A 26,349-nucleotide genomic window follows, 5' to 3' on the forward strand; every position below is an offset into this window, starting at 1 on the left:
AAGACATATGTATATTTATATAAGATATATACATATCTCCCCAGAAAACTGATAAAGAATATTCTACAGGTTACAGTGAGAGCTATAAATATGAGGTCTACTGGGAGTTGACAGAAGAGAGGCTTATGTAGGCTGGAAGGAAGACTTTATGGAGAAGGATTGGACCTGGTCCATAAAGGAGTTTGGTAGGAGAATGTGAATAGGCAGGAAGGTCCTCCATGTCTCTCAATGGACCACCATCTAATGGCACCAAGCCCCTTTGCAAGATTGCAAGCCCAGGTGAATAAGGACTGCGTCCTCTGTGTTACAGGTCCAATCGCACCTTCTCCACCTATCAGGGGTTGGACTTTGTCGAGGTCCAAAATAACTCTTCACCAACCTTCTACCTGGAGGCCTAAGCAATAGTCAAAGTACGTGGCAAGGTTAAGGGGAGCAGATATCACGTCACTTCTTAAGTCACCCAGGCTTCCACTGCATCAACAAGGAAACAGCCTCACACAAAACCAACTTAAAGACTGGTTAGTCTCAGGAAGGCCTTTCTCATTGTTCTCCTCAGTTTCCACCCAGAGGGCAAGCCTCACCATTCATCTGTCCTGTCATAAGCTCACATTCTCATGTGAATCGTTTTTTCCAACGCAGAGGCCCACTCCTGAACTCTTTCTCAAACCTTTTCCCGTTTCTTCAGGAAGTGCCAATCTACAAAATAACAACTGGGATAATTGAGTCCATTTATTCATTCAAATATTTTTCTTGCTCTTTGCTAGCATTGTGAGAGGCCCTGGTCATGCACGAATAAGATGCAGTCCCTCTCCTCAGAAAGCTCACAATCCTTATAATAGAGAAGACAAACATACAACCCCTAATTATATAAAGATGTAATTACTCAAGTTTTGAGCTCTCTCCTCACTGAGTCAACCATGGTCAGAACTCACTCTCCACCATTGGAACAGTGTGAATGCATCCATTGTGGAAGGTGAAACTCAATAATGCCAAAATGAACATTTGTTTATTTATTTATCATGTGAACAATAACTTTCTAGAAGTCTTATATTATTTTTTCTGTAAACACTCTATAGGGGAAACCAAATTATAATCAGATCATTGCTTACTGAGTAGAATGGGAATTACTAGTAAGAGTCAGATGCTGATAATATGAGTGATGTTGCCTTCTTTAGAATAGGGACAAACAAAAAGTGTGAGTGTTTGGATTATGGAAACCTCGCTCCTGGGTGGGGCTTGGGTGGGTGTAATCTCTGGGACTCCATTTCTATGCTCTGATCTTGATCAGTCCCCTTTCTGATTGACTCATTCAAGACATACAAATATTTAATCATATTAAAGTTTAACCTGGACAGCTGAAGAACCATTCTGCCCTTTTTCAGTAACTAGAACTGTCTCTATTGTAATCCGCTGCATTATTTTACAGTTTTAATACTCAGAAGGCTTTGATTTTTAGCTAAAAATGAGTGGTGATATCTCACTAATAAGATTTTAATTAGTAATATTAGCAGCCAAAATTTGAAAATTTTTGTCTTTCTAGCACCAAGAAGAACAATTCTGACCCAGCATGTACAATGGTTCACAGGTACAAAATAGACGAGAGCATCCTGGCTAAGCTGTAGTGGTCATAGGAGAGTGGTGAAGATGAAACTGGTGAGGGAGTCAGGAGCCCAATCATAGAAAACCATGAAAAGGGGAGGAGCACCTGAAGCTGTCTGTGCAAGGGACCAAGGTGTGCATAGTTGCCTTTGAGCACAATCTGTCTGGTTGCTGTGTGGGAAAGGATTAAAATGGGGCAATCCTAACGACTAGGGAACAATTTAAGAAGTTATTTCCGTACACTAAGGCTGAATAGAACGTGAACTAAGGCAGTACACTGGGGATAACCAGGAGGGAACAAAAAACAGTGATTTTAAGCAGTTCTAATTCACAGCCTTAGTGACAAATTTGGACTATGGAGATGGAACAGGACCGGTATGGTCCCAGCTTAGGGATGCAAAAGTGTCCTTAGATAGGAGATGGAATGCAAAGAAAATACAGACGAATGATCAGATTTGAGATTAAGATAAAAAAGTGGCTCTAGACATGGTGAATCTGGTGAGTTGTGTGATGGGAATGTCTACATGGAATCTATGTTAGATTGTTGGATGAAGTATCTGGAGATGGGAGAAAGGAGAGTTGGGAGCCATCTGTGTGCGATGGTTCTATGAGCCTTCCACCTGAATGCAATCAAAGCAAGAACTGAAGATGACCATGGCTGAAACTGGGAACCCCTAAAATCTAAGACCCAAACACAGAGAATGAGAACACAGTAATGATTACTAAGGAAAAGCCAGGGAGTGGGGAGATAAAGAATGAGTAAGTTTCAGAAGAGAGAGAAGAGGAAGCTCTCAGCTCATGGGCACATCCAGCAGTGATGGACACCACAAGAGATCAAGATCAGGATTGGAAATGAATGTTAGATTTGGCAGCTGGGAAGCCAGTAGTAACTCAGCAACTATAGATCCAGTATGGTGGTGGGGCAGAAACCATTGTATTGAGAAGTAATTTGGAATTGAAAAAAAAAAAAGGAGACATTCCTGCTTTCCCAAATGTGGATACTTCACAGTCTATGAGCATGGATGTTCTAACACCTGAACCTTCTCCTCTGGAACACCTTCATTCTCAAGGACAACCTCTACTCCTATGAGTCTTCAATTCTCCCTGCCACAAGCCGGATTTTGTCATTATCCAGAACTACTCTGTCTCTAAATTCTTAAAAATAAAAATATACCATTCTGGGGGGACCTTCAAGATGGTGGAGAAGTAAGACGTGGAGATCACCTTCCTCCCCACAAATACATCAAAAATACATCTACATGTGGAACAACTCCTACAGAACAACTACTGAACGCTGGCAGAAGACCTCAGTCTTCCAAAAAGGCAAGAAAATCCCCACATGCTTGGGTAGGGTAAAAGAGAAAAGAAAAAACAGAGACAAACGAATAGGGATGGGACCTGTCCCTTGGAGAGGGAGCTGTGAAGGAGGAAAAGTTTCCACACACTAGGAAGCCCCTTCACTGGTGGAGACGGGGGGTGGTGGGGGGGAAGCTTCGGAGCCACGGAGGAGAGCACAGCAATAGGGGTGCAGAGGGCAAAACGGAGAGATTCCCGCACAGAGGACTGGTGCCGACCAGCACTCACCAGCCTGAGAGGCTTGTCTGCTCACCCGCTGGGACGGGCAGGGTCTGGGAGCTGAGGCTCGGGCTTCAGAGGTCAGATCCCAGGGAGAGGACTGGGGTTGGCTGCGTGAACACAGCCTGAAGGCGGCTAGTGCACCACAGCTAGCTGGGAGGGAGTCCAGGAAAAAGTCTGCAGCTGCCGAAGAGGCGAGAGACCATTGTTTTGGGTTGTTTGAGGAGAGGGGATTCCTTCCCCAGCTGCCCACAGAAGGCAGAGCACCACCTAAACGAGCTCCAGAGACAGGCGTGAGCCGCGGCTATCAACGCAGACACCAGAGGTGGGCATGAGATGCTAAGGCTGCTGCTGCCGCCACCAACAATCCTGTGTGCAAGCACAGGTCACTATCCACACCACCACCCCCCCGGGAGCCTGTGTAGCCCGCCACTGCCAGTGTTCCGTGATCCAGGGACAAGTACCCCAGGAGAACACACGGCGCGACTCAGGCTGTTGCAACATTATGCTGGCCTCTGCCGCCGCAGGCTCACCCTGCATTCCAATAACTACCATACCCTTCCCTTCCCCCGGCCCAAATGAGCAAGAGCCCCCTAATCAGCAGCTGCTTTAACCCCCTCTTGTCTGGGCGGGAACAGACGCCTGGGGTGACTTACACACAGAGGTGGAGCCAATCCAAAACTGAATCCCAGGAGCTGTGTGAACAAAGAGAAAGGGAAATCTCTCCCAGCAGCCTCAGAAGCAGCGGATTAAAGCTCCACAATCAACCTGATGTACCCTGCATCTGTGGAATACCTGAATAAACAACAAATCATCCCAAAATTGAGGCAGTGGACTTTGGGAGCAACTGTAAACTTGGGTTTTACTATCTGTGACTGATTTGTTTCTGATTTTTATGTTTATCTTAGTTTAGTTTTTAGCACTTGTTATCACTGGTGGATTTGTTTATTGGTTTGGTGGCTCTCTTTTTTTTCATTATTTTTAATTTTTTAATTTTAATATTATTTTTTATTTATTTACTTTTTTCTTTCTTTTTGTCTCACTTTTCTTCTGAGCTGTGTGGCTGACAGGGTCTTGGTGTTCCGGCCTGGTGTCAGGCCTGAGCCATTGTGGTGGGAGAGCCGAGTTCAAGATGTTGGACCACCATAGACCTCCCAGCCTCACGTAATATCAACTGGCAAGAGTTCTCCCAGAGATCTCCATCTCAACACTAAGACCTGGGTCAACCCAACAGCCAGCAAGCTCCAGTGCTGGATGCATCATGCCAAACAACTAGCAAGACAGGAACACAACCCCACCCATTAGCAGAGAGGCTGCCTAAAATCACACTAAGTTCACAGACACACCACCAGACGTGGCCCTGCCCATCAGAAAGACAAGATATAGCCCCACCCACCAGAACACAAGCACCAGTCCCCTCCACCATGAAGCCTACACAATCAACTGAACCAACCTCACCCACTGGGGGCAGACACCAAAAACAATGGAAACTATGAACCTGCAGCCTGAGAAAAGGAGACACAAACACAAAAAGTTAAATAAAATGAGAAGACAGAGAAATATGCAGCAGATAAAGGAGTAAGGTAAAAACCCACCAGACCAAACAAATGAAGAGGAAATAGGCAGTCTATCTGAAAAAGAATTCAGAGTAATGATAGTAAAAATGATCCAAAATCTTGGAAATAGAATGGAGAAAATACAAGAAACATTTAACAAGGAACTAGAAGATCTAAAGAGCAAACAAACAATGATGAACAACACAGTAATTGAAATTAAAAATTCTCTAGAAGGAATCAATAACAGAATAACTGAGGCAGAAGAACAGATAAGTGACCTGGAAGATAAAATAGTGGAAATAGCTACCACAGAGTTGAATAAAGAAAAAGGAATGAAAAGAATTGAGGACAGTCTCAGAGACCTCTGGGACAACATTAAACACACTAACATTCAAATTATAGGCGTCCCAGAAGAAGAGAAAAAGAAAGGGTCTGACAAAATATTTGAAGAGATTATAGTAGAAAACTCCCCTAATGTGGGAAAGGAAATAGTCAATCACGTCCAAGAAGCACAGAGAGCCCCATACAGGATAAACCCAAGGAGAAACATGCCAAGACACATATTAATCAAATTATCAAAAATTATATACAAACAAAAAATATTAAAAGCAGCAAGGGAAAAGCAGCAAAAAACATGCAAGGGAATCCCCATAAGGTTAATAGCTGAACTTTCAGCAGAAACTCTGCAAACCAGAAGGGGGTGGCAGGACATATTTAAAGTGATGAAAGGGAAAAACCTACAACCGAGATTACTCTAACCAGCAAGAATCTCATTCAGATTTGATGGAGAAATTAAAACCTTTACAGACAAGCAAAAGTTAAGACAATTCAACACCACCAAACCAGCTTTACAATAAATGATAAAGGAACTTCTCTAGGCGGGAAACACAAGAGAAGGGAAAGACCTACAAAAACAAACCAAGAACAATTAAGAAAATGGTAATAAGGACACACACACTGATAGTTACCTTAAGTGTAAATGGATTAAATGCTCCAACCAAAAGACATAGACTGTCTGAATGGATACAAAAACAAGACCCATATATATGTTGTCTACAAGAGACCCACTTCAGACCTAGGGACACATACAGACTGAAAGTGAGGAGATGGAAAAAGATATTCCATGCAAATGGAAATCAAAAGAAAGCTGGAGTAGCAATTCTCATAACAGACAAAATAGACATTATAATAAAGACTATTAAAAGAGACAAAGAAGGACACTACATAATGATCAAGGGGTCAATCCAAGAAGAAGATATAACAATTGTAAATATTTCTGCACCCAACACAGAAGCACCTCAACACATAAGACAAATGCTAACAGCCATAAAAGGGGAAATCGACAGTAACACAAAAATAGTAGGGGACTTTAACACCTCACTTACACCAATGGACACATCATCCAAAATGAAAATAAATAAGGAAACACAGCTTTAAATGACACATTAAACAAGATGGACTTAATTGATATTTATAGGACATTCCACCCAAAAACAACAGAATATGCTTTCTTCTCCAGTGCCCATGGAACATTCTCCAGGATAGATCATATCTTGGGTCACAAATCAAGCCTTGGTAAATTTAAGAAAATTGAAATCATATCAAATATCTTTTCCGACCACAACGCTATGAGACTAGATATCAATTACAGGAAAAAAACTGTAAAAAATACAAACACATGGAGGCTAAACAATACACTACTAAATAACTAAGAGATCACTGAAGAAATCAAAGAGGAAATCAAAAAATAACTAGAAACAAATGACAATGAAAACACGATGACCGAAAACCTATGGGATGCAGCAAAAGCAGTTCCAAGAGGGAAGTTTACAGCAATACAATCCTACCTCAAGAAACAAGAAAAACCTCAAATAAACAACCTAACCTTACACCTAAAGCAGTTAGAGAAAGAAGAACAAAAAATACCCAAGGTTAGCAGATGGAAAATAAGCATAAAGATCAGATCAGAAATAAATGAAAAAGAAATGAAGGAAACAGTTGCAAAGATCAATAAAACTAAAAGCTGGTTCTTTGAGAAGATAAACAAAATTGATAAACCATTAGCCAGACCCATCAAGAAAAAAAGGGAGAAGACTCAAGTCAATAGAATTAGAAATGAAAAAGGACAAGTAACAACTGACACTGCAGAAATACAAAGGATCATGAAAGATTACTACAAGTAACTATATGCTAGTAAAATGGACAATCTGGAAGAAATGGACAAATTCTTAGAAAAGCACAACTTTCTGAGACTGAACCAGGAAGAACTAGAAAATATGAACAGACCAATCACAAGCACTGAAATTGAAACTGTGATTTAAAATCTTCCAACAAACAAAAGCCCTGTACCAGATGGCTTCACAGGAGAATTCTATCAAACATTTAGAGAAGAGCTAACATCTATCCTTCTCCAACTCTTCCAAAATATAGCAGAGGAAGGAACTCTCCCAAACTCATTCTATGAGGCCACCATCACCCTGATACCAAAACCAGACAAAGATGTCACACATACAAAAAAGAAAACTACAGGCCAATAGCACTGATGAACATAGATGCAAAAATCCTCAACAAAATACTAGCACATTAAAAGGGTCATACACCATGATCAAGTGGGTTCTATCCCAGGAATACAAAGATTCTTCAATATATGCAAATCAATCAATGTGATATACCATATTAACAAACTGAAGGATAAAAACCATATGATCACCTCAATAGATGCAGGAAAAACTTCTGACAAAATTCAACACCCATTTATAATAAAAACTCTCCAGGAAGTAGGCATAGAGGGAACCTACCTCAATGTAATAAAGGCCATATATGACAAACCCACAGCCAACATCGTTCTCAATGGTGAAAAACTGAAACAATTTCCTCTAAGATCAGGAACAAGACAAGGTTGCCCACTCTCACCACTATTATTCAACAGAGTTTTGGAAGTTTTAGTCACAGCAATCAGAGAAGAAAAAGAAATAAAAGGAATCCAAATCGGAAAAGAAGAAGTAAAGCTGTCACTGTTTGCAGATGACATGATACTATACATAGAGAATCCTAAAGATGCTACCAGAAAACTACTAGAGCTAATCAATGAATTTGGTAAAGTAGCAGGATACAAAATTAATGCACAGAAATCTCTTGCACTCCTATACACTAATGATGAAAACTCTTAAAGAGAAATGTAGGAAACACTCCCACTTACCATTGCAACGAAAAGAATAAAATACCTAGGAATAAACCTACCTAAGGAGACAAAAGACCTGTCTGCAGAAAACTATAAGACACTGATGAAAGAAATTAAAGATGATACAAACAGATGGAGAGATATACCATGTTCTTCGATTGGAAGAATCAACATTGTGAAAATAACTATACTACCCAAAGCAATCTACAGATTCAGTGCAATCCCTATCAAACTACCAATGGCATTTTTCACAGAACTAGAACAAAAAATTTCACAATTTGTACGGAAACACAAAAATCCCCGAATAGCCAAAGCAATCTTGAGAAAGAAAAACAGAGTTGGAGGAATCAGGCTTCCTGACTTCAGACTATACTACAAAGCTACAGTAATCAAGACAGTATGGTACTGGCACAAAAACAGAAATATAGATCAATGGAACAGGACAGAAAGGCCAGATATAACCCCATGCACATATGGTTCCCTTATCTTTTTCAAAGGAGGCAAGAATATACAATGGAGAAAAGACAGTCTCTTCAATAAGTGGTGCTGGAAAAACTCGACAGCTACATGTAAAAGAAAGATATTAGAACACTTCCTAACACTGTATACAAAAATAAACTCAAAATGGATTAAAGACCTAAATGTAAGGCCAGACACTATCAAACTCTTAGAGGAAAACATAGGCAGAACACTCTATGACATAAATCACAGCAACATCCTTTTTGACCCACCTCCTAGAAAAACGGGAATAAAAACAAAAATAAACAAATGGGACATAATGAAACTTAAAAGCTTTTGCACAGCAAAGGAAACCATAAAAAAGATGAAGGGACAACCCTCAGAATGGGAGAAAATATTTGCAACTGAAGCAGCTGACAAAGGATTAATCTCCAAAATATACAAGCAGCTCATGCAGCTCAGTATCAAAAAAACAAACAACCCAATCCAAAAATGGGCAGAAGACTTAAATAGACATTTCTCCAGAGAAGATATACAGATTGCCAACAAACACATGAAAGGATGTTCAACATCACTAATTATTAGAGAAATGCAAATCAAAACTACAATGAGGTATCACCTCACACCAGTCAGAATGGCCATGATCAAAAAATCTACAAACAATAAATGCTGGAGAGGGTGTGGAGAAAAGGGAATCCTCTTGCACTGTTGGTGGGAATGTAAAGTGATACAGCTACTATGGAGATCAGTATGGAGGTTCTTTAAAAAACTAAAAATAGAACTACCATAACGACCCAGCAATCCCACTACTGGGCATATACCCTGAGAAAACCATAATTCAAAAAGAGTCATGTACCACATGTTCATTGCAGCACTATTTGCAATAGCCAGGACATAGAAGCAATCTAAGTGTCCATCGACAGATGAATGGATAAAGAAGATATGGCACATATATGCAAAGGAATACTACTCAGCCATAAAAAGAAATGAAATTGAGTTATTTTTAGTGAGGTGGATGGACCTAGAGTCTGTCATACAGAGTGAAGTAAGTCAGAAAGAGAAAAACAAATGCCGTGTGCTAAGACATATATATGGAATCTAAAAAAAAAAAAAAAAAAAAGGTTCTGAAGAACCTAGGGGCAGGACAGGAATAAAGGCGCAGACGTAGAGAATGGACTTGAGGATACGGGGAGGGGGAAGGGTTAGCTGGGACAAAGTGAGAGAGTGGCATGGACATATATACACTACCACATGTAAAATAGATAGCTAGTGGGAAGCAGCTGCATAGCACAGGGAGATCAGCTCGATGCTTTGTGACCACCTAGAGGGGTGGGATAGGGAGGGTGGGAGGGAGACGCAAGAGGGAGGGAATATGGGGATATATGTATACATATAGCTGATTCACTTTGTTATATAGCAGAAACTAACACACTGTTGTAGAACAATTATACGCCAATAAAGTTGTTAAAAGAAAAAGAGGACCTTTCTGACAAGGTCAGTGGGTGAAATAAGAACATGGCTAGCTGATCCTCACTTGGCGAAACGTTGATTGTTTCTGAAAAGAATCCCCAGAGCCAATTTCATGTCTCTGTTCCTAAGGCTATAGATGAAGGGGTTCAGCATGGGAGTCACCACTGTGTCCATCGATGAGGCAATCATGTCTTTGTCATTGGAACTGCCCGATGAGGAGGAAAAGTACAGTGCCATAATCATTCCATAGAATAGAGACACCACAGAGAGGTGGGAGCTGCAGATGGACAGGGCCTTGCAGGTCCCTTTGGTAGAAGGGACCTCCAGGATCGAGACCCCAGTGCGGTCATAAGAGATCAGGATGCCAGTCAATGGAAGAATGACAACCGCAGCCCCTGCAGTGAATATAACCAACTCATTAAGAGAGGTGTCTGAGCAGGACAGCTGGAGTAGGATGGGGAGGCTACAGAAAAAGTGGGGAATGATGTTGTCAGCCCAGAAGGACACCAGGGCCAGCAGGAGGGTGTGCAGAAGGGCACTGCCACAGCAGAGAGTCCAGGACCCAGCCACCAGCAGCACACACGGCCTCTGCATCATGACGGTGGTGTAGTGGAGAGGGTGACAGATGGCCACATACCTGCCACATGCCATCACGGCGAGGAGGAGATTATCAACACAACCGAAAAGTATATTAAAAATACACCTGTGAAATGCACCCTGCGTATGTGATAGATTGGTATTGAATCTGCATGTTCATCAGTATCTCTGGGACAGTGACAGATGAAAAGGAGACATCGGTGAGGGCCAAGTGGCTGAGGAAGAAGTACATGGGGGTGTGGAGGCGAGAGTCCAGCCTGATGAGTGGAGGACGAGCAGGTTCCCCAACACCGTGGTCAGGTACACGCCCAGGAACAGGGCAAAGAGCACGCCCTGCTGCTCTGGAAGGGTGGGGAGCCCCAGGAGGAGGAACTCGGACACACTGCTGTGGTCCTCCCTCCTCATGCCATTCTTATCTCTGCTGGGAATGAATAGAAACTGGAAATGTCAGGAACTTAGACATACTGAGCATAGCAACTACCATATGGTCACATACTTTCTCCAAGTCGCTGTGTCACTGCACAGACAAATCTCACTGCATTGCACTCGCACTTTGGTGCCTCATCCAGTCTGGTGAGAACAGTGAAGTGTGATTTGTCTGGACACTGACACAGTCACTTGGAGACATCATTCAGACCTCAATCAAAGAAACATCAATCAAACTCTTCAGCTGAAATCAGAAAGAACTCATTCTTTTTTTAATATAGTGAAGACACTATGATAGACTTTAGATGGACCTGGGCAAATATGAATCAGGAGTGGGAAGGGGACTTTCTGGGGCATGCCTTCTGATACTTCGTGATTCTTGAACCCTATGCGTGTACTACCCATTCAAAGAAACTACTTAATTAATCTTAATTAAAAAGAATAACGAAGGATAGTCTGAAAAGTAAGAATAATTGGGGGAGGGGTGGATTCCAATAATAAGCTATGACCAAGCTCTAATAACTACAAATTAAAAAAATAAATAATTAGCAGTGTTAAATTGTCAATAGCAATTAGTTAACAAATCTTACATACACAAATCTCTCTCTTTACCCATTCTGCTTTAAAAGGTACAACTTAAACTAAAAATCAAGTAGGTTTTAAAGAAGAGGAAGGAAAATATCAATAGGAAAATTATTTTTTTACCTTATACCACTTTACTGAATCCAAATCAAAACTGTTTGGGAAGTTCAGATGACACATAAGAGTGTCATCTTTTCCAACGTATAAAATCTGTTTGTACTCATCTGGCACGTTCGGTTGACTGTTTCTGGAAGTACCACACCATTGTTTTTTAAATACAGTGAGGTTGACTTGCATTCTGGGACAGATGTTTGTATCACTGTAAGAAAACAACAGATTGAAACCTCATAAACTCAAACAGTCACAAAACCAAATAATTCTGTTTATCTCCAAATATTTCCAAATCCTCTTCCAAGCACTCTGCAAACCCTCTGCCTCAAACAAGACAGCATACATCTCACAAGTCATTCATTATGAAAGGAAAAAAAAAGTATTCGGATGGTGGAAACATGGGAGGACATCTTAACCAAATAATCAAAATGAACATCACCAAGCAGGGACACGCTGATGCTAGGTGTCTCTGAGTGTGCTGTCTGAAGAGAATGCAAACCACTTCCATAGCATTCCAGCCAAGAAGGCTCAGCCTGAACCGGCTCATGAAGAAATATCTGGCAAACCCAAATTAAGAGATACAATATAAAATAATTGCCTGTACTTCTTAAAAATGTCAATGTCACACACACAAAACAGGCTGAAGATCTGTTCCAGATGCAAAGAGATTAAAAGTACATGACAACCAAATGCAATGCAATGATCTTGGATTGAATCTTTCACAGGAAAAGGAAGAAAAACATTTATAAAAGTCATCATTGAGAAGATTGATAAAATTAGAATACAGATCGGTTAGTAGATAAAAGTATTGTGTGATGGTTAAATTTCCTGAACGTGATAACTATTCTGTGATGATGTAAGAGAATATTCTTGTTGAGAGGAAAGACACGTTGAAATATTAAGGGGTAAAGGGACCTGTTGCATACAACTGAGATGATTTGGAAAAAAATGGTTTAGAAAAAATACTGTGTGTAACATACACAGGGGATGATGGGGAAAATGTGGCAAAGTGTTAAATAATAGAAATCTCGATAAAGGGTAGACAGGAGCTCTTTATACAATTCTTGCAAATATGATATGAATTTGAATTATTTCAAAGTAAAAATATATAGTTTACTAAACATGTATCATATCTGTATATTAAAGATTTGTGAGAATTCATGTTTACTTTCTTCCATGACCGACAGTATTGATGTCTACGTTCTAGGAAAGATTATTTTGCCCCATTTCACAGCTCCCATATTTAAATATTTTAAATCAAGCCTGTGATCCAGCAATCCCACCCCTGGGCATATATCAGAGAAAACCATAATTCGAAAAGATACATGCACCCCAATGTTCATTGCAGCACTATTTACAAAAGCCAAGACATGAAAGCAACCTAAATGTCCATCAACAGAGGAATAGATAAAGAAGATGTGGTATATATATATATATACACACACACACACACACACACACACACACACACACACACACACACACACAATGGAATATTACTCAACCATAAAAAAGAATGAAATAATGTCATTTGCAGCAACATGGATGGACCTAGAGATTGTCATACTGAGTGAAGTAAGTCAGACAGAGAAAGACAAATATCATATGATATCGCTTATATGTGGAATCTTAAAAAAATGGTACAAGTGAACTTATTTACAAAACAGAAATAGAGTTACAGATGTAGAAAACAATCTTATGGTTACCAGGGGAAAGGGGGGGAGAGGGATAAATTGGGAGATTGGGATTGACATATACACACTACTATATATAAAATAGATAACTAATAAGAACCTACTGTATAGCACAGGGAACTCTCTACTCAATACTATGTAATGACCTATATGGGAAAAGAGTCTAAAAAAGAGTGGATATATGCATAACTGATTTACTTTGCTGTACAGCAGAAAGTAACACAACATTGTAAATCAATTATACCCCAATAAAAATAAATAAAAATGAAGTCCCAGTTAGAATAAAAAATAAATAAATCCAGCCTGGACGTCCAGACAGATTTGTGTGGCATACGATCTCCAACTCTGGTTGATGAATAACCTGGAGTAAAGAGGAGAGCAGACCCCCTCAAGACGTCAGCAGCTGGTCTGAAGAGTGAGTGAAATTTGGGGGAAGGGGCTACTGGCACTTCCACCTGTGCCACTGAGTAACCATGTACTTTGAGTCAATCACACGGAAATGAGGAATCTGGCAGGAATCAGAGAAGGACGTGGCCATCCCTGAAACACAGAAAGAGGCTGGCAAATACCAAGGAACCACAAGAGAGGGAGGATGCAGCTACATTCCTGGAGTACCTACTTCACACATGATCTGGGGTCATTTTTACTTCTACCCTATCTGGCTGGCATTACTTCCACTTTACAGATAAGAAAGCCAAGGCTCGTGGAGGTCAAATAACTCATGAAGGTCATGCACATTAGCAAAGGAGGATAACAAAATTGGGGCCCTCAGCCAAAATTTGGTCCACGGATGTGTTTTAATTAGGACACATGCACAAAGTTTATTGGAAAGTTAACCACACACACACACACACACACACACATTCTAATTTCCAGGTTACCTTGAAAATTTGGAAGATGGACTTGAACTGCATAGACCGCCACCTTTGGTGTGACATATGCTTTCTGGTTCACCACAGTGCCAACCTGGCTCAACTATCTCCCGCCAGACCTGTGTCACTTACTTACATTCCTAGCATAAGGCTTAGCATGGGGTCTAGAACATACTTGATGCTTGGTCACTGTTAAATTCCTATAGCAGAACCCTTACAAAAAGTGCTTGAAGGAGGCTTATACCTCTCTGATGTACCACCTGTCACAAAAACTTTTAGCATTCCAAGAAAGAAGGCAGCAATCATATTGGGATTAAACAGGCTTTGTAAGCTGGTCTGGCCTTGGACATCATTTCGATAGGAAAAGATGCATTTCACGGTCCAACAACTGATTTACAAATCTGTTCTGCTTAAAAGTCTGTTCATTGAAACCATCGCATAACAATTACAAAACTATATTCTTCTCATTGTTTTCTACATTGATTAAGAGTGTATCAAGAGTTTTTCTAAAGGAATTATATATTATATGAATATTATACATATATTATATACATATGAATGAGAGAGAGAGAGAGTTCTCATGAATGAGGAACTTACTTTGTATCACAGTGGTAGATCCCAGAGTCCTCCCCTTTCACAGGGAGAAACAAAATCCAGTTTTGGTCCTGGTGGATCCTAGACTGTATGTTTTTGGATACTGGGATTTTCCTAGGATATTTATACCATGTTGCATCTACCCTCCCAGATGTTGGCAGAGGGTATATGCAGTTAAAAGCCGTAGGCTGGCCTACTGACACAGTCTCCTGCATACTCACATCCTCGCAAGCATCTAGGGAAAGAAAGGAAAAAAATAATCACAACCGAGAGCGCTCGTGTCGGTTATCATTAGTTTCCACAAATACCTCAATTTTCTTGCTGATTTGAAATTGTATGTGAGAGTTTTCTCAGTATGGGAGTTTCCTAAAAACAGTCTGCTGATGAGAAAGCATAACCCGAAGTCCTTCACATCTGTCCATAAGAGGGAATGTACTCAGTCCTCCCCCTCAACAAGTGATCTCCCCATTTGGAACGATTCCCCTCTTTCCCTTCTATTCTAAGACCCTTAATTCCTTCATCTTCCTCCTTTAGAGTAAACGTTCCTATTCTGAGCCCCACTTGACCTGTTTTCCTTCTGCCCTGCTACCGGGTTAATTCAATCCGTCCCCAATAAAAGGTGTAAGTATCTCCTCCCCAAAAGAATTGTTAAACAATCCGCTCACTTTAAAGTTCGTTTCTAACAAAATGCTTCGTGTTTCTTGGAATTAATTTGTTCCGTTGCTGGTTTCTTTGCTATTACCTTGGGTCTAACATGTCCCTTTGTCATATAAAATAGAAGGTATTAGATCTATTTGAGCTTTTTAAAAAATTTTATTTATTTATTTTTGGCTGTGTTGGGTCTTCGTTTCTGTGCGAGGGCTTTCTCTAGCTGCTGTGAGCGCGGGCCTCTCACTATCGCGGCCTCTCTTGTTGCGGAGCACAGGCTCCAGACGCGCAGAGCTCAGTAGTTATGGCTCAGGGGCCCAGTTGCTCCGCGGCGTGTGGGATCTTCCCGGACCAGGGATCGAACCCGTTTACCCCGGCATTGGCACGCAGATTCCCAACCACTGCGCCACCAGGGAAACCCCTATTTGAGCATTTTAACTCGAGCCTTGACTTGCAAATTTGCCCAACTCCTCTCAGACCCCTGCAGCTGAAACTTGCCGTTTCCGCCTCCCCTGGGATTCTGCCTGGACCCCTGGGGCGAGTGTCACCGGCCAGGCTCCGGTCTCACGCGATCCCCCAGGAGGTCTGCACAGGGGCTCGCCCAGAGCGGCAGGGTGGCAGGGAGGGAGGGGGGCCACTGAGACCCGAACCAACCGAACATACCTGCTCTGATAAATCGTGGAAGAGCGCTGGACACGACGCAGAGCAGCAACAACAGCATTCCCCTACCGGCTGCGAGGAAGCAAGAGGGGGGGGGATGGAAAGGGGCGCAGCGGGCGCAGCGCGCCCTCTGCCGGCACAAGGCCGGGGTTCTGCGACCTCTGAATCTCAGAGATCCCAGCTAGGCTTCTGACCTTCCCTTCTCCATGGGGAGACCTCCAACTTTGGCCCCGGATGTATCCGGACGCGCCCCCAAAGACTGCTCCCTCCCTTGCCCCGCCCTTGCTCCGAGCGCCCACCTCCAGAATCTGGGGGGAGAGGCATCAGTGGGAGGGGTCGGGAGGGGTCGGGAGGCGCAGTGCGGGCATCGGGGCGGGTCCCCTCTTCCAGGCTGCCCGGTCGCCTCCTTTGGGGGCGCAGGGACGTCCCATTCTGCCACGCAGCTCGCCGCCCGACCCGCCCGCCTCAGCCCGCGGCCCCCGCTCCCCGTGGTGGCGCCCGGGTGCCCACCGTGCGTCGCGCGTAGCCTTCCCTGCGCGTCCTCAGCCTCAGGATCCTCCTGGGCCCGGCCGTCTAAACGGAAACCTGCTCACTCGGGAGAAGGCAGCTTAGGCCTATATGGCAAAGGCCGGCAGGAAAAGAGGGAGGAAGACGGGCCGGCAGTGGACGCGGCCTCCACACCTTCGCCCACAGACGGAGTCCGCTCCCCCAAGGTCGCCCAGCCGGTCAGGGGCCGCCCGGGAGTCCCGATCGCCGCCCCCCGCCCCAGTCGCGCACATTTTTGCCATCTCCTCGCCCCGCCCGCGCCCTGCTCAGCTGCAGACTCCGCGAGCCGGCTGTGTACCTGCAGGACTGGATCGGAGCGCGCAGGAGCTCCTAGAAAGTGGAGACTGACAGCCCGGGACTGAGCTCTGTCGTGGCATTTCCATACCAGGCTAGTTCCTCACTACGGTGGGCGGGGCAGCCCTACCTTCGCAGTGGTAGCTTAGGAAGGAGCGTGCCATCGCACTAGGAAGTGGGTTTGAAGGCTTTTAGCCGGTTTTTCTGGCAGCTAAGAAGTCCTACATCCCCATTAATTGTCTGCTGAAATCTATTCCAAATTGTCCCACCACATGAACTACTCCTTCCTTTCCGAACTCCATTCAGGGAGTTATTACATGCCCTGCATTGGCCTATATAGAATGCCCCCAAAGTAGACGCCGACCCAGATGGCTTTTTTTTTTTTTTTCAATACCTGTATTTATTTTATTTTATTTTTTTCACACACACACACACTGTATTTTATTTTTACAAGAGATAAATAGACTGACACCAAGCATTGTACATGGATGACCACAACAAAAGCAACAATGATTGCAATTACCAAACATGAAACACACTCCTACTATGTCATAATACTGACATTCAGTCCAGTAATCCTCCACTGTAACAGCTCCTCTACTTTGCAGTGAAAATTGATTTGTATATTCTTTGCCTCTGAGTCCTAGTGGGATTTTTTTTTTTAATTCAGACAGAAAGTCACAAAAATTATACTCATCCTCATCAGTTCACTCAGTCCCATGTAATTAATTTTTTTTATCTTGATCTTTTGTTAGCACTTTTATGAGTTCATCAGTTTTTCATTAGAGTTCTGAAAATGCTTATTCATTCAGTTCAGCAGTACAGTCAGTTACCAGAAACCTGTACTTGTCAGAGTCTTTTCCATGAATTTCCTGAAGATGAAAACCTTTTATAGGAACATATTTACAAAAGCATCAGAGTACACCCAGAACTGTCTGTAAATGACAAAAGACTTAAAAATGACCACGATTAAAGATTTGATGAAAGTTCATAATAATGCAGTTGACAAGAAAATTAGTTATTTCTGAGATATACATTTTAAAGTAATAACTAGGATTATGACTTATAACATTATACCAGAACATATAAGATTTTTAGAAATTTCATGTAATGTCTGAAACAGTTATATTAACATATTTCCATACAAATAACCCAATGAAAGTTTAGTATTAGTTGTTTTGTTTCTTTGTTTTTTTATACTGCAGGTTCTTATTAGTCATCAATTTTATACACATCAGTGTATACATGTCAATCCCAATCACCCAATTCAGCACACCACCATCCCCACTCCACCGCGTTTTTACCCCCTTTGTGTCCATATGTCTGTTCTCTACATCTGTGTCTCAACTTCTGCCCTGCAAACTGGTTCATCTGTACCATTTTTCTAGGTTCCACATACATGCGTTAATATACGATATTTGTTTTTCTCTTTCTGACTTACTTCACTCTGTATGACAGTCTCTAGATCCATCCACGTCTCAACAAATGACTCAATTTCGTTCCTTTTTATGGCTGAGTAATATTCCATTGTATATATGTACCACTACTTCTTTATCCATCCGTCTGTCGATGGGCATTTAGGTTGCTTCCATGACCTGGCTATTGTAAATAGTGCTGCAATGAACATTCGGGTGCATGTGTCTTTTTGAATTACGGTTTTTCTCTGGGTATATGCCCAGTAGTGGGATTGCTGGATCATATGGTAATTCTATTTTTAGTTTTTTAAGGAACCTCCATATTGTTCTCCATAGTGGCTGTATCAATTTACATTCCCACCAACAGTGCAAGAGGGTTCCCTTTTCTCCACACCCTCTCCAGCATTTGTTGTTTGTAGATTTTCTGATGATGCCCATTCTAACTGGTGTGAGGTGATACCTCATTGTAGTTTTGATTTGCATTTCTCTAATAATTAGTGATGTTGAGCATCTTTTCATGTGCTTCGTGGCCGTCTGTATGTCTTCTTTGGAGAAATGTGTATTTAGGTCTTCTTCCCATTTTTGGATTGAGGTGTTTGTTTCTTTAATATTGAGCTGAATGAGCTGTTTATATATTTTGGAGATTAATCCTTTGTCCTTTGATTCGTTTGCAAATATTTTCTCCCATTCTGAGGGTTGTCTTTTCGTCTTGTTTATGGTTTCCTTTGCTGTGCAAAAGCTTTGAAGTTTCATTAGGTCCCATTTGTTTATTTCTGTTTTTATTTCCATTACTCTAGGAGGTGGATCAAAAAAGATCTTGCTGTGATTTATGTCAAAGAGTGTTCTTTCTATGCTTTCCACTAAGAGTTTTATAGTGTCCAGTCTTACATTTAGGTCTCTAATCCATTTTGAGTTTATTTTTGCGTATGGTGTTAGGGAGTATTCTAATTTCATTCTTTGACATGTAGCTGTCCAGTTTTCCCAGCACCACTTATTGAAGAGACTGTCTTTTTTCCATTGTATATCTTTGTCTCCTTTGTCATAGATTAGTTGACCATAGGTGCGAGGGTTTATCTCTGGGCTTTCTATCTTTTTCCATTGATCTATGTTTCTGTTTTTGTGCCAGTACCATATTGTCTTGATTACTGTAGCTTTGTAGTATACTCTGAAGTCAGGGAGTCTGATTCCTCCAGCTCCGTTTTTCTCCCTCAAGACTGCTTTGGCTATTCGGGGTCTTTTGTGTCTCCGTACAAATTTTAAGATGATTTGTTCTAGCTCCATAAAAAATGCCATTGGTAGCTTGATAGGGATTGCATTGAATCTGTAGATTGCTTTGGGTAGTATAATCATTTTCACAATGTTGATTCTTCCAATCCAAGAACATGGTATATCTCTCCATCTGTTGGTAGCATCTTTAATTTCTTTCATCAGTGTCTTATAGTTTTTTGCAAACAGGTTTTTTGTCTCCCTAGGTAGGTTTATTCCTAGGTATTTTATTCTGTTTGTTGCAATGGTAAATGGGAGTGTTTCCATAATTTCTCTTTCAGATTTTTCATCATTAGTGTATAGGAATGCAAGAGATTTCTGTGCATTAATTTTGTATCCTGCAACTTTACCATATTCATTAATTAGCTCTAGCAGTTTTCTGGTGGCAGTTTTAGGATTCTCTATGTGTAGTATCATGTCATCTGCAAACAGTGACAGTTTTACTTCTTCTTTTCCGGTTTGTATTCCTTTTATTTCTTTTTCTTCTCTGATTGCCGTGGCTAGGACTTCCAGAACTATGTTGAATAATAGTGGTGAGAGTGGACATCCTTGTCTCGTTCCTGATCTTAGAGGAAATGCTTTCAGTTTTTCACCGTTGAGAATGATGTTGGCTGTGGAAGTGTCGTATATGGCCTTTATTATGTTGAGGTAGGTTCCCTCTATGCCCACTTTCTGGAGAGTTTTTATCATAAATGGGTGTTGAATTTTGTCAAAAGCTTTTTCTGCATCTATTGAGATGATCATATGGTTTTTATTCTTCAATTTGTTAATATGGTGTATCACATTGATTGATATGCGTATATTGAATCCTTGCATCCCTGGGATAAATCCCACTTGATCGTGGTGTATGATCCTTTTAATGTGTTGTTGGATTCTGTTTGCTAGTATTTTGTTGAGGATTTCTGCATCTATATTCATCAGTGATATTGGTCTGTAATTTTCTTTTTTTGTAGTATCTTTGTCTGGTTTGGGGATCAGGGTGATGGTGGCCTCATAGAATGAGTTTGGGAGTGTTCCTTCCTCTACAATTTTTTGGAAGAGTTTGAGAAGGATAGGTGTTAGCTCTTCTCTAAATGTTTGATAGAATTCACCTGTGAAGCCATCTGGTCCTGGACTTTTGTTTGTTGGAAGATTTTTAATCACAGTTTCAATTTCATTACTTGTGATTGGTCTGTTCATATTTTCTGCTTCTTCCTGGTTCAGTCTTGGAAGGTTATACCATTTCTTCCAGGTTGTCCATTTTATTGGCATAAAGTTGCTTGTAGTAGTCTCTTAGGATGCTTTGTATTTCTGTGGTGTCTGTTGTAACTTCTCCTTTTTCATTTCTGATTTTATTGATTTCAGTCCTCTCCCTCTTTTTCTTGATGAGTCTGGCTAATGGCTTATCAATTTTGTTTATCTTCTCAGAGAACCGGCTTTTAGTTTTATTGATCTTTGCTATTGTTTTCTTTGTTTCTATTTCATTTATTTCTGCTCTGATCTTTTTGATTTCTTTCCTTCTGCTAACTTTGGGTTTTGTTTGTTCTTCTTTCTCTAGTTCCTTTAGGTGTAAGGTTAGATTGTTTAGTTGAGATTTTTCTTGTTTCTTTAGGTAGGCTTGTATAGCTATAAACTTCCGTCTTAGAACTGCTCTTGCTGCATCCCATAGGTTTTGGATCATGGTGTTTTCATTGCCATTTGTCTCTAGGTATTTTTTGATTTCCTCTTTGATTTCTTCAGTGATCTCTTGGTTATTTAGTAACGTATTGTTTAGCCTCCATGTGTTTGTGTCTTTTATGTTTTTTTCGCCTGTAATTCATTTCTAATCTCATAGCATTGTGGTCAGAAAAGATGCCTAATATGATTTCAATTTTCTTAAATTTGCTGAGGCTTGATTTGTGACCCAAGATATGATCTATCTATCCTGGAGAATGTTCCGTGCGCACTTGAGAAGAACGTGTAATCTGCTGTTTTTGGATGGAATGTCCTATAAATATCAATTAAATCTATCTGGTCTATTGTGTCATTTAAAGCTTCTGTTTCCTTATTTATTTTCATTTTGAATGATCTGTCCATTGGTGTAAGTGAGGTGTTAATGTCCCCCACTATTATTTTGTTACTGTCAATTTCCTCTTTTATAGCTGTTAGCAGTTGCCTTATGTATTGAGGTGCTCCTATGTTGGGTGCAGATATATTTATAATTGTTATATCTTCTTCTTGGATTGATCCCTTGATCATTATGTAGTGTCCTTCCTTGTCTCTTGTAACATTCTTTATTTTAAAGTCTATTTTATCTGATATGAGTATAGCTACTCCAGCTTTCTTTTGATTTCCATTTGCATGGAATATCTTTTTCCATCCCCTCACTTTCAGTCTGTATGTGTCCCTAGGTCTAAAGTGCGTCTCTTGTAGACAGCATATATATGGGTCTTTTTTTTCTATCCATTCAGCAAGCCTGTGTCTTTTGTCTGGAGCATTTAATCCATTCATGTTTAAGGTAATTATTGATATGTATGTTCCTATGACCATTTTCTTAATTGTTTTGGGTTTGTTTTTGTAGGTCCTTTTCTTCTCTTGTGTTTCCCACTTAGAGAAGTTCCTTTAGCATTTGTTGTAGAGCTGGTTTGGTGGTGCTGAATTCTCTTAGCTTTGGCTTATCTGTAAAGCTTTTGATTTCTCCATTAAATCTGAATGAGATCCTTGCCGGGTAGAGTAATCTTGGTTGTAGGTTCTTCCCTTTCATCACTTTAAGTATATCATGCCACTCCCTTCTGGCTTGTAGAGTTTCTGCTGAGAAATCAGCTGTTAACCTTATGGGAGTTCCCTTGTATGTTATTTGTCGTTTTTCCCTTGCTGCTTTCAGTAATTTTTCTTTGTCTTTAATTTTTGCCACTTTGATTACTATGTGTCTCGGCGTGTTTCTCCTTGGGTTTATCCTGTATGGGACTCTCTGCACTTCCTGGACTTGGGTGGCTATTTCCTTTCCCATGTTAGGGAAGTTTTTGACTATAATCTCTTCAAATATTTTCTCTGGTCCTTTCTCTCTCTCTTCTCCTTCTGGGACCCCTATAATGCGAATGTTGTTGCGTTTAATATTGTCCCAGAGGTCTCTTAGGCTGTCTTCATTTCTTTTCATTCTTTGTTCTTTAGTCTGTTCCGCAGCAGTGAATTCCACCATTCTGTCTTCCAGGTCACTTATCCATTCTTCTGCCTCAGTTATTCTACTATTGATTCCTTCTAGTGTAGTTTTCATTTCAGTTATTGTATTGTTCATCTCTGTTTGTTTGTTCTTTAATTCTTCTAGGTCTTTGTTAATCATTTCTTGCATCTTCTCAATCTTTGCCTCCATTCTTATTCTGAGGTCCTGGATCATCTTCACTATCATTATTCTGAATTCTTTTTCTGGAAGGTTGCCTATCTCCACTTCATTTAGTTGTTTTTCTGGGGTTTTTTCTTGTTCCTTCATCTGGTATATAGCCCTCTGCCTTTTCATCTTGTCTATCTTTCTGTAAATGTGTTTTTTTCCCCACAGGCTGCAGGATTGTAGTTTTTCTTGCTTCTGCTGTCTGCCCTCTGGTGGTTGAGGCTATCTAAGAGGCTTGATGGGAGGCTCTGGTGGTGGGTAGAGCTGACTGTTGCTGTGGTAGTCAGAGCTCCGTAAAACTTTAATCCACTTGACTGTTGATGGGTGGGGCTGGGTTCCCTCCCTGTTGGTTATTTTGCCTGAGGCAACCCAACACTGGAGCCTACCCGGGCTCTTTGGTGGGGCTAATGGCAGACTCTGGGAGGGCTCACACCAAGGAGTACTTCCCAGAACCTCCGCTGCCAGTGTCCTTGTCCCCACGGTGAAACAGAGCCAGCCCCCACCTCTGCAGGAGACCCCCCAACACCAGCAGGTATGTCTGGTTCATTCTCCCCCAGGGTCACTGCTCCTTCCCCTGGGTCCCAGTGCACACACTATTTTGTGTGTGCCCTCCAAGAATGGGGTCTCTGTTTCCCCCAGTCCTGTCAAAGTCTTGCAATCAATTCCCACTAGGCTTCAAAGTCTGATTCTCTATGAATTCCTCCTCCCGTTGCCGGACCCCCAGGTTGGGAAGCCTGACGTGGTGCTCAGAACCTTCACTCCAGTGGGTGGACTTCTGTGGTATAAGTGTTCACCAGTCTGTGAGTCACCCACCCAGCACTTATGGGATTTGATTTTACTCTGATTGCGCCCCTCCTACCGTCTCACTGTGGCTTTTCCTCTGTCCTTGGATGTGGGGTATCCTCCTTGGTGAAGTCCAGTGTCTTCCTGTCGATGATTGTCCAGCAGCCAGTTGTGATTCTGGTGTTCTCGCAAGAGGGAGTGAGAGCACATCCTTCTACTCTGCCACCTTGGTTAATATCCCCAGATGGCTTTTAAGGAATATTATTTATCTGCCTGGGTCGTGCTGTTACCTTCTGTAAAGCAGACATCCCACGGGGATCCTCAAATACCTGGAGCAGGAAAACTGTTCCCGTCTGAAACTTCCAACTCTGACGATATCAACAGGGACTTGTTGCCCTGACCATCAGGAGACACCCGGAGACATCCTGGAGGACACTGAGACTTAGAAAAAAATATAAAATGTAATCTCCATTCAACAGATTTCTGGCCAAGCTATTTCTGGTGGTCCTTGTGGGATTCCGAACAGTGAGAAAAGCAGCCATAGCAGCAAGAGGAGATGACAGCAAAGCTTTCTGTGATAAGCTGGAAGCCAGTGGTTTGCAAATTTCTACACTCAAAAATTATTGAGGATTCCAAAGTGCTTTTGTTTATGTGGGTTATATCTGTCGATATTTACTATGTTAGAAATTAAACTGGAGAGTGGTTTAAACATTTATTTTCTTATTTACTTAAAATAACAATAAACTCTCTACACATTAATATAAATATCATATATTTTATGAAAAATAACTCTACTTTCCAAAACAAACAGACTTACTGAGAAAAGTGGTATTGTTCTACATACCTCTACATACGCATACTCAGTGTTTGGAAATCTCTTATTTAATGTCTAATTTAACAGAAGACAGTTGGATTCTCATATCCAGTCTCTTATGATGTTACATGTCATGTAGCCTCTGAGAAATTCCACTGTCCACTGGTGAGGGAATGAGAGTAAAAAAGACAGAGAAGGTCTTAATACTACGATGAAAATGGTTTTGATTTCAGGGATCTTTTTAAAAGATCTCAGGGCTCCCTAGGGCTCTTTACTCTGAGGCCCCCTTGGTAAGCCGGAAGTGGAGATCTTTATTACTTTCCCCCTGGCATCAGCATTAAGTGAGTTTCCTCTGTACTTATACATTTTGCAAGCTTTATGCCCGCAAACTAGCATTACTATAAAAAATATCAAGTGATTCGCATACAGAACTATTGTTATAAGCAGTGTTGAAAGTTATTTCTGAATCTTTTTTGTTGTCTTGTTCAGTTTCTACCTTATAAATAGAGGAATCTGTGTCCTATCCTGTTTTGTATAGTTTGAGGATCAACTTGCATGCCAAGTTCAGTCAGTATAGTTGCTCCAAAGCTTAGGAAGTTAAGACGGGCGTCCCAGCCCTCCTGCAGGCCTCCCTCTGATGGGACATGGCTGACACTTCACTTTGTTGGTGAGGCTGAGGACGCGAAACTTGCACTTCCAGAGATGGTTTCTGTACCAAATGTGTTTCCCGGTACTGGGGGAATGAACCGCTTGGCTCTGAAGGCACAACTGACTTGGGGATTGCAACCTTTGCAATTAAAAACAACAGAAAATCAAAACCTTTACTGCAGGTTCTCAACTACCCTGAAAAATCAGAGAAACTGGAGAACATTGTTTGCTAATGAGAAAGGGGAAGGAAGGAATCCAAACAGGTTTGCTTTGTTATGGCGATGAGAAATGCTGCTTTCTGCTGAAACTTCCTCAATTAATTCACTTTATTCTTCCTCTCTGATTTTCACATTTAAAATTTTCTATTTTAATGGGCGTCAGCAATAGTTAACAGCTAAATAATTCAATAAGTCATAAGTCATATAAGCAAGACCCAGCCTTAGAAATCATAATTACCAAGTTTCCTGTGTACCTCTCTCCCACCCTCCAAACTCACCATCCTAAACTTGTTTATCATTCTGATGTGTGTGTGTGTGTGTGTGTGTGTGTGTGTGTGTGTATTCCTTAAGCAATATATTCTTGTGTAGGGTTTTTTAGCGTTTATATAAAAAGTACTATATACTTATGCAACGTTTTATTTCATTCAATATTATATTTGTGACATTCAAATATTTTGAGAAGTGTAATTCTAGTTCACTCAAGGAAACTACTATATTGTATTCTATTGTATGAATATTCCACAATTTTTGTATCTATCTCCTTTGGATATTTAAGTTGGATATTTAAATATCAAATTTATGCTTTGCTTTAAAAATAGTGCTGCTGTGAAGATTTTTGTAATGTCCTCTTGTGTGGGTTTTTGAGAGATTGTCCAGTGAGTGAAAATGCAGGATCACTGGGTAGGTGCATCTTCAACTATACTAGGAAACCCTAATTTTCTCCATTTAGTATTCTTTGGAGGATAAGTATTTCATTGCTTCATATTCTTGCCAATATTTGGTATGTCAGACTTTTATATTTTGCCAGTTTTGCCAGCCCAGTGATGGAAAAGCTATTGTATGATTTTATTTTACAATTCTCTAATTACTAAGAAGGTGGAACATCTTTGCCTCTGTTCATCCTGTGTCCTCTGTGTGAAATAACTTCTCATGTTTTTTCCGTTTTCCCCACCTGGTTGTTTGTCTTCCTCTCATCGATTTGTAGATAACTCATTAAA

The 26,349-nt window shown here is 41.1% G+C and overlaps 1 protein-coding gene and 1 pseudogene across 3 annotated transcripts in view; both read right to left on the reverse strand.

Annotated features, from left to right (window-relative positions):
* IL1RL2 (interleukin 1 receptor like 2) overlaps positions 1–19,082 on the reverse strand; it is a 59,978-nt gene extending 40,896 nt beyond the window's left edge. Inside the window, exons 1-4 of one of the 2 annotated variants that reach the window (XM_082357389.1) lie at positions 16,869–19,081; positions 16,028–16,096; positions 14,720–14,951; positions 11,569–11,764 (exon numbers count right to left, since the gene is read on the reverse strand). In XM_082357389.1, coding sequence (XP_082213515.1) covers positions 11,569–11,764; positions 14,720–14,951; positions 16,028–16,096; positions 16,869–16,953 — 582 coding nt within the window. In that variant the 5' untranslated portion in view covers positions 16,954–19,081. Of the gene's footprint in view, positions 1–11,568; positions 11,765–14,719; positions 14,952–16,027; positions 16,097–16,868 lie in introns of both variants that reach the window. The other variant, XM_082357390.1, reaches the window with a different exon arrangement.
* LOC309612102 (olfactory receptor 1J1-like) lies at positions 1,163–11,167 on the reverse strand (annotated as a pseudogene). The gene has a single exon. The product of its transcript is annotated as an olfactory receptor 1J1-like (transcript).
* Positions 19,083–26,349: the final 7,267 nt, after the last annotated feature.

This window comes from Balaenoptera borealis, assembly GCF_965194805.1.
Source record: "Balaenoptera borealis genome assembly, chromosome: 15".
NCBI lineage: Eukaryota > Metazoa > Chordata > Mammalia > Artiodactyla > Balaenopteridae > Balaenoptera > Balaenoptera borealis.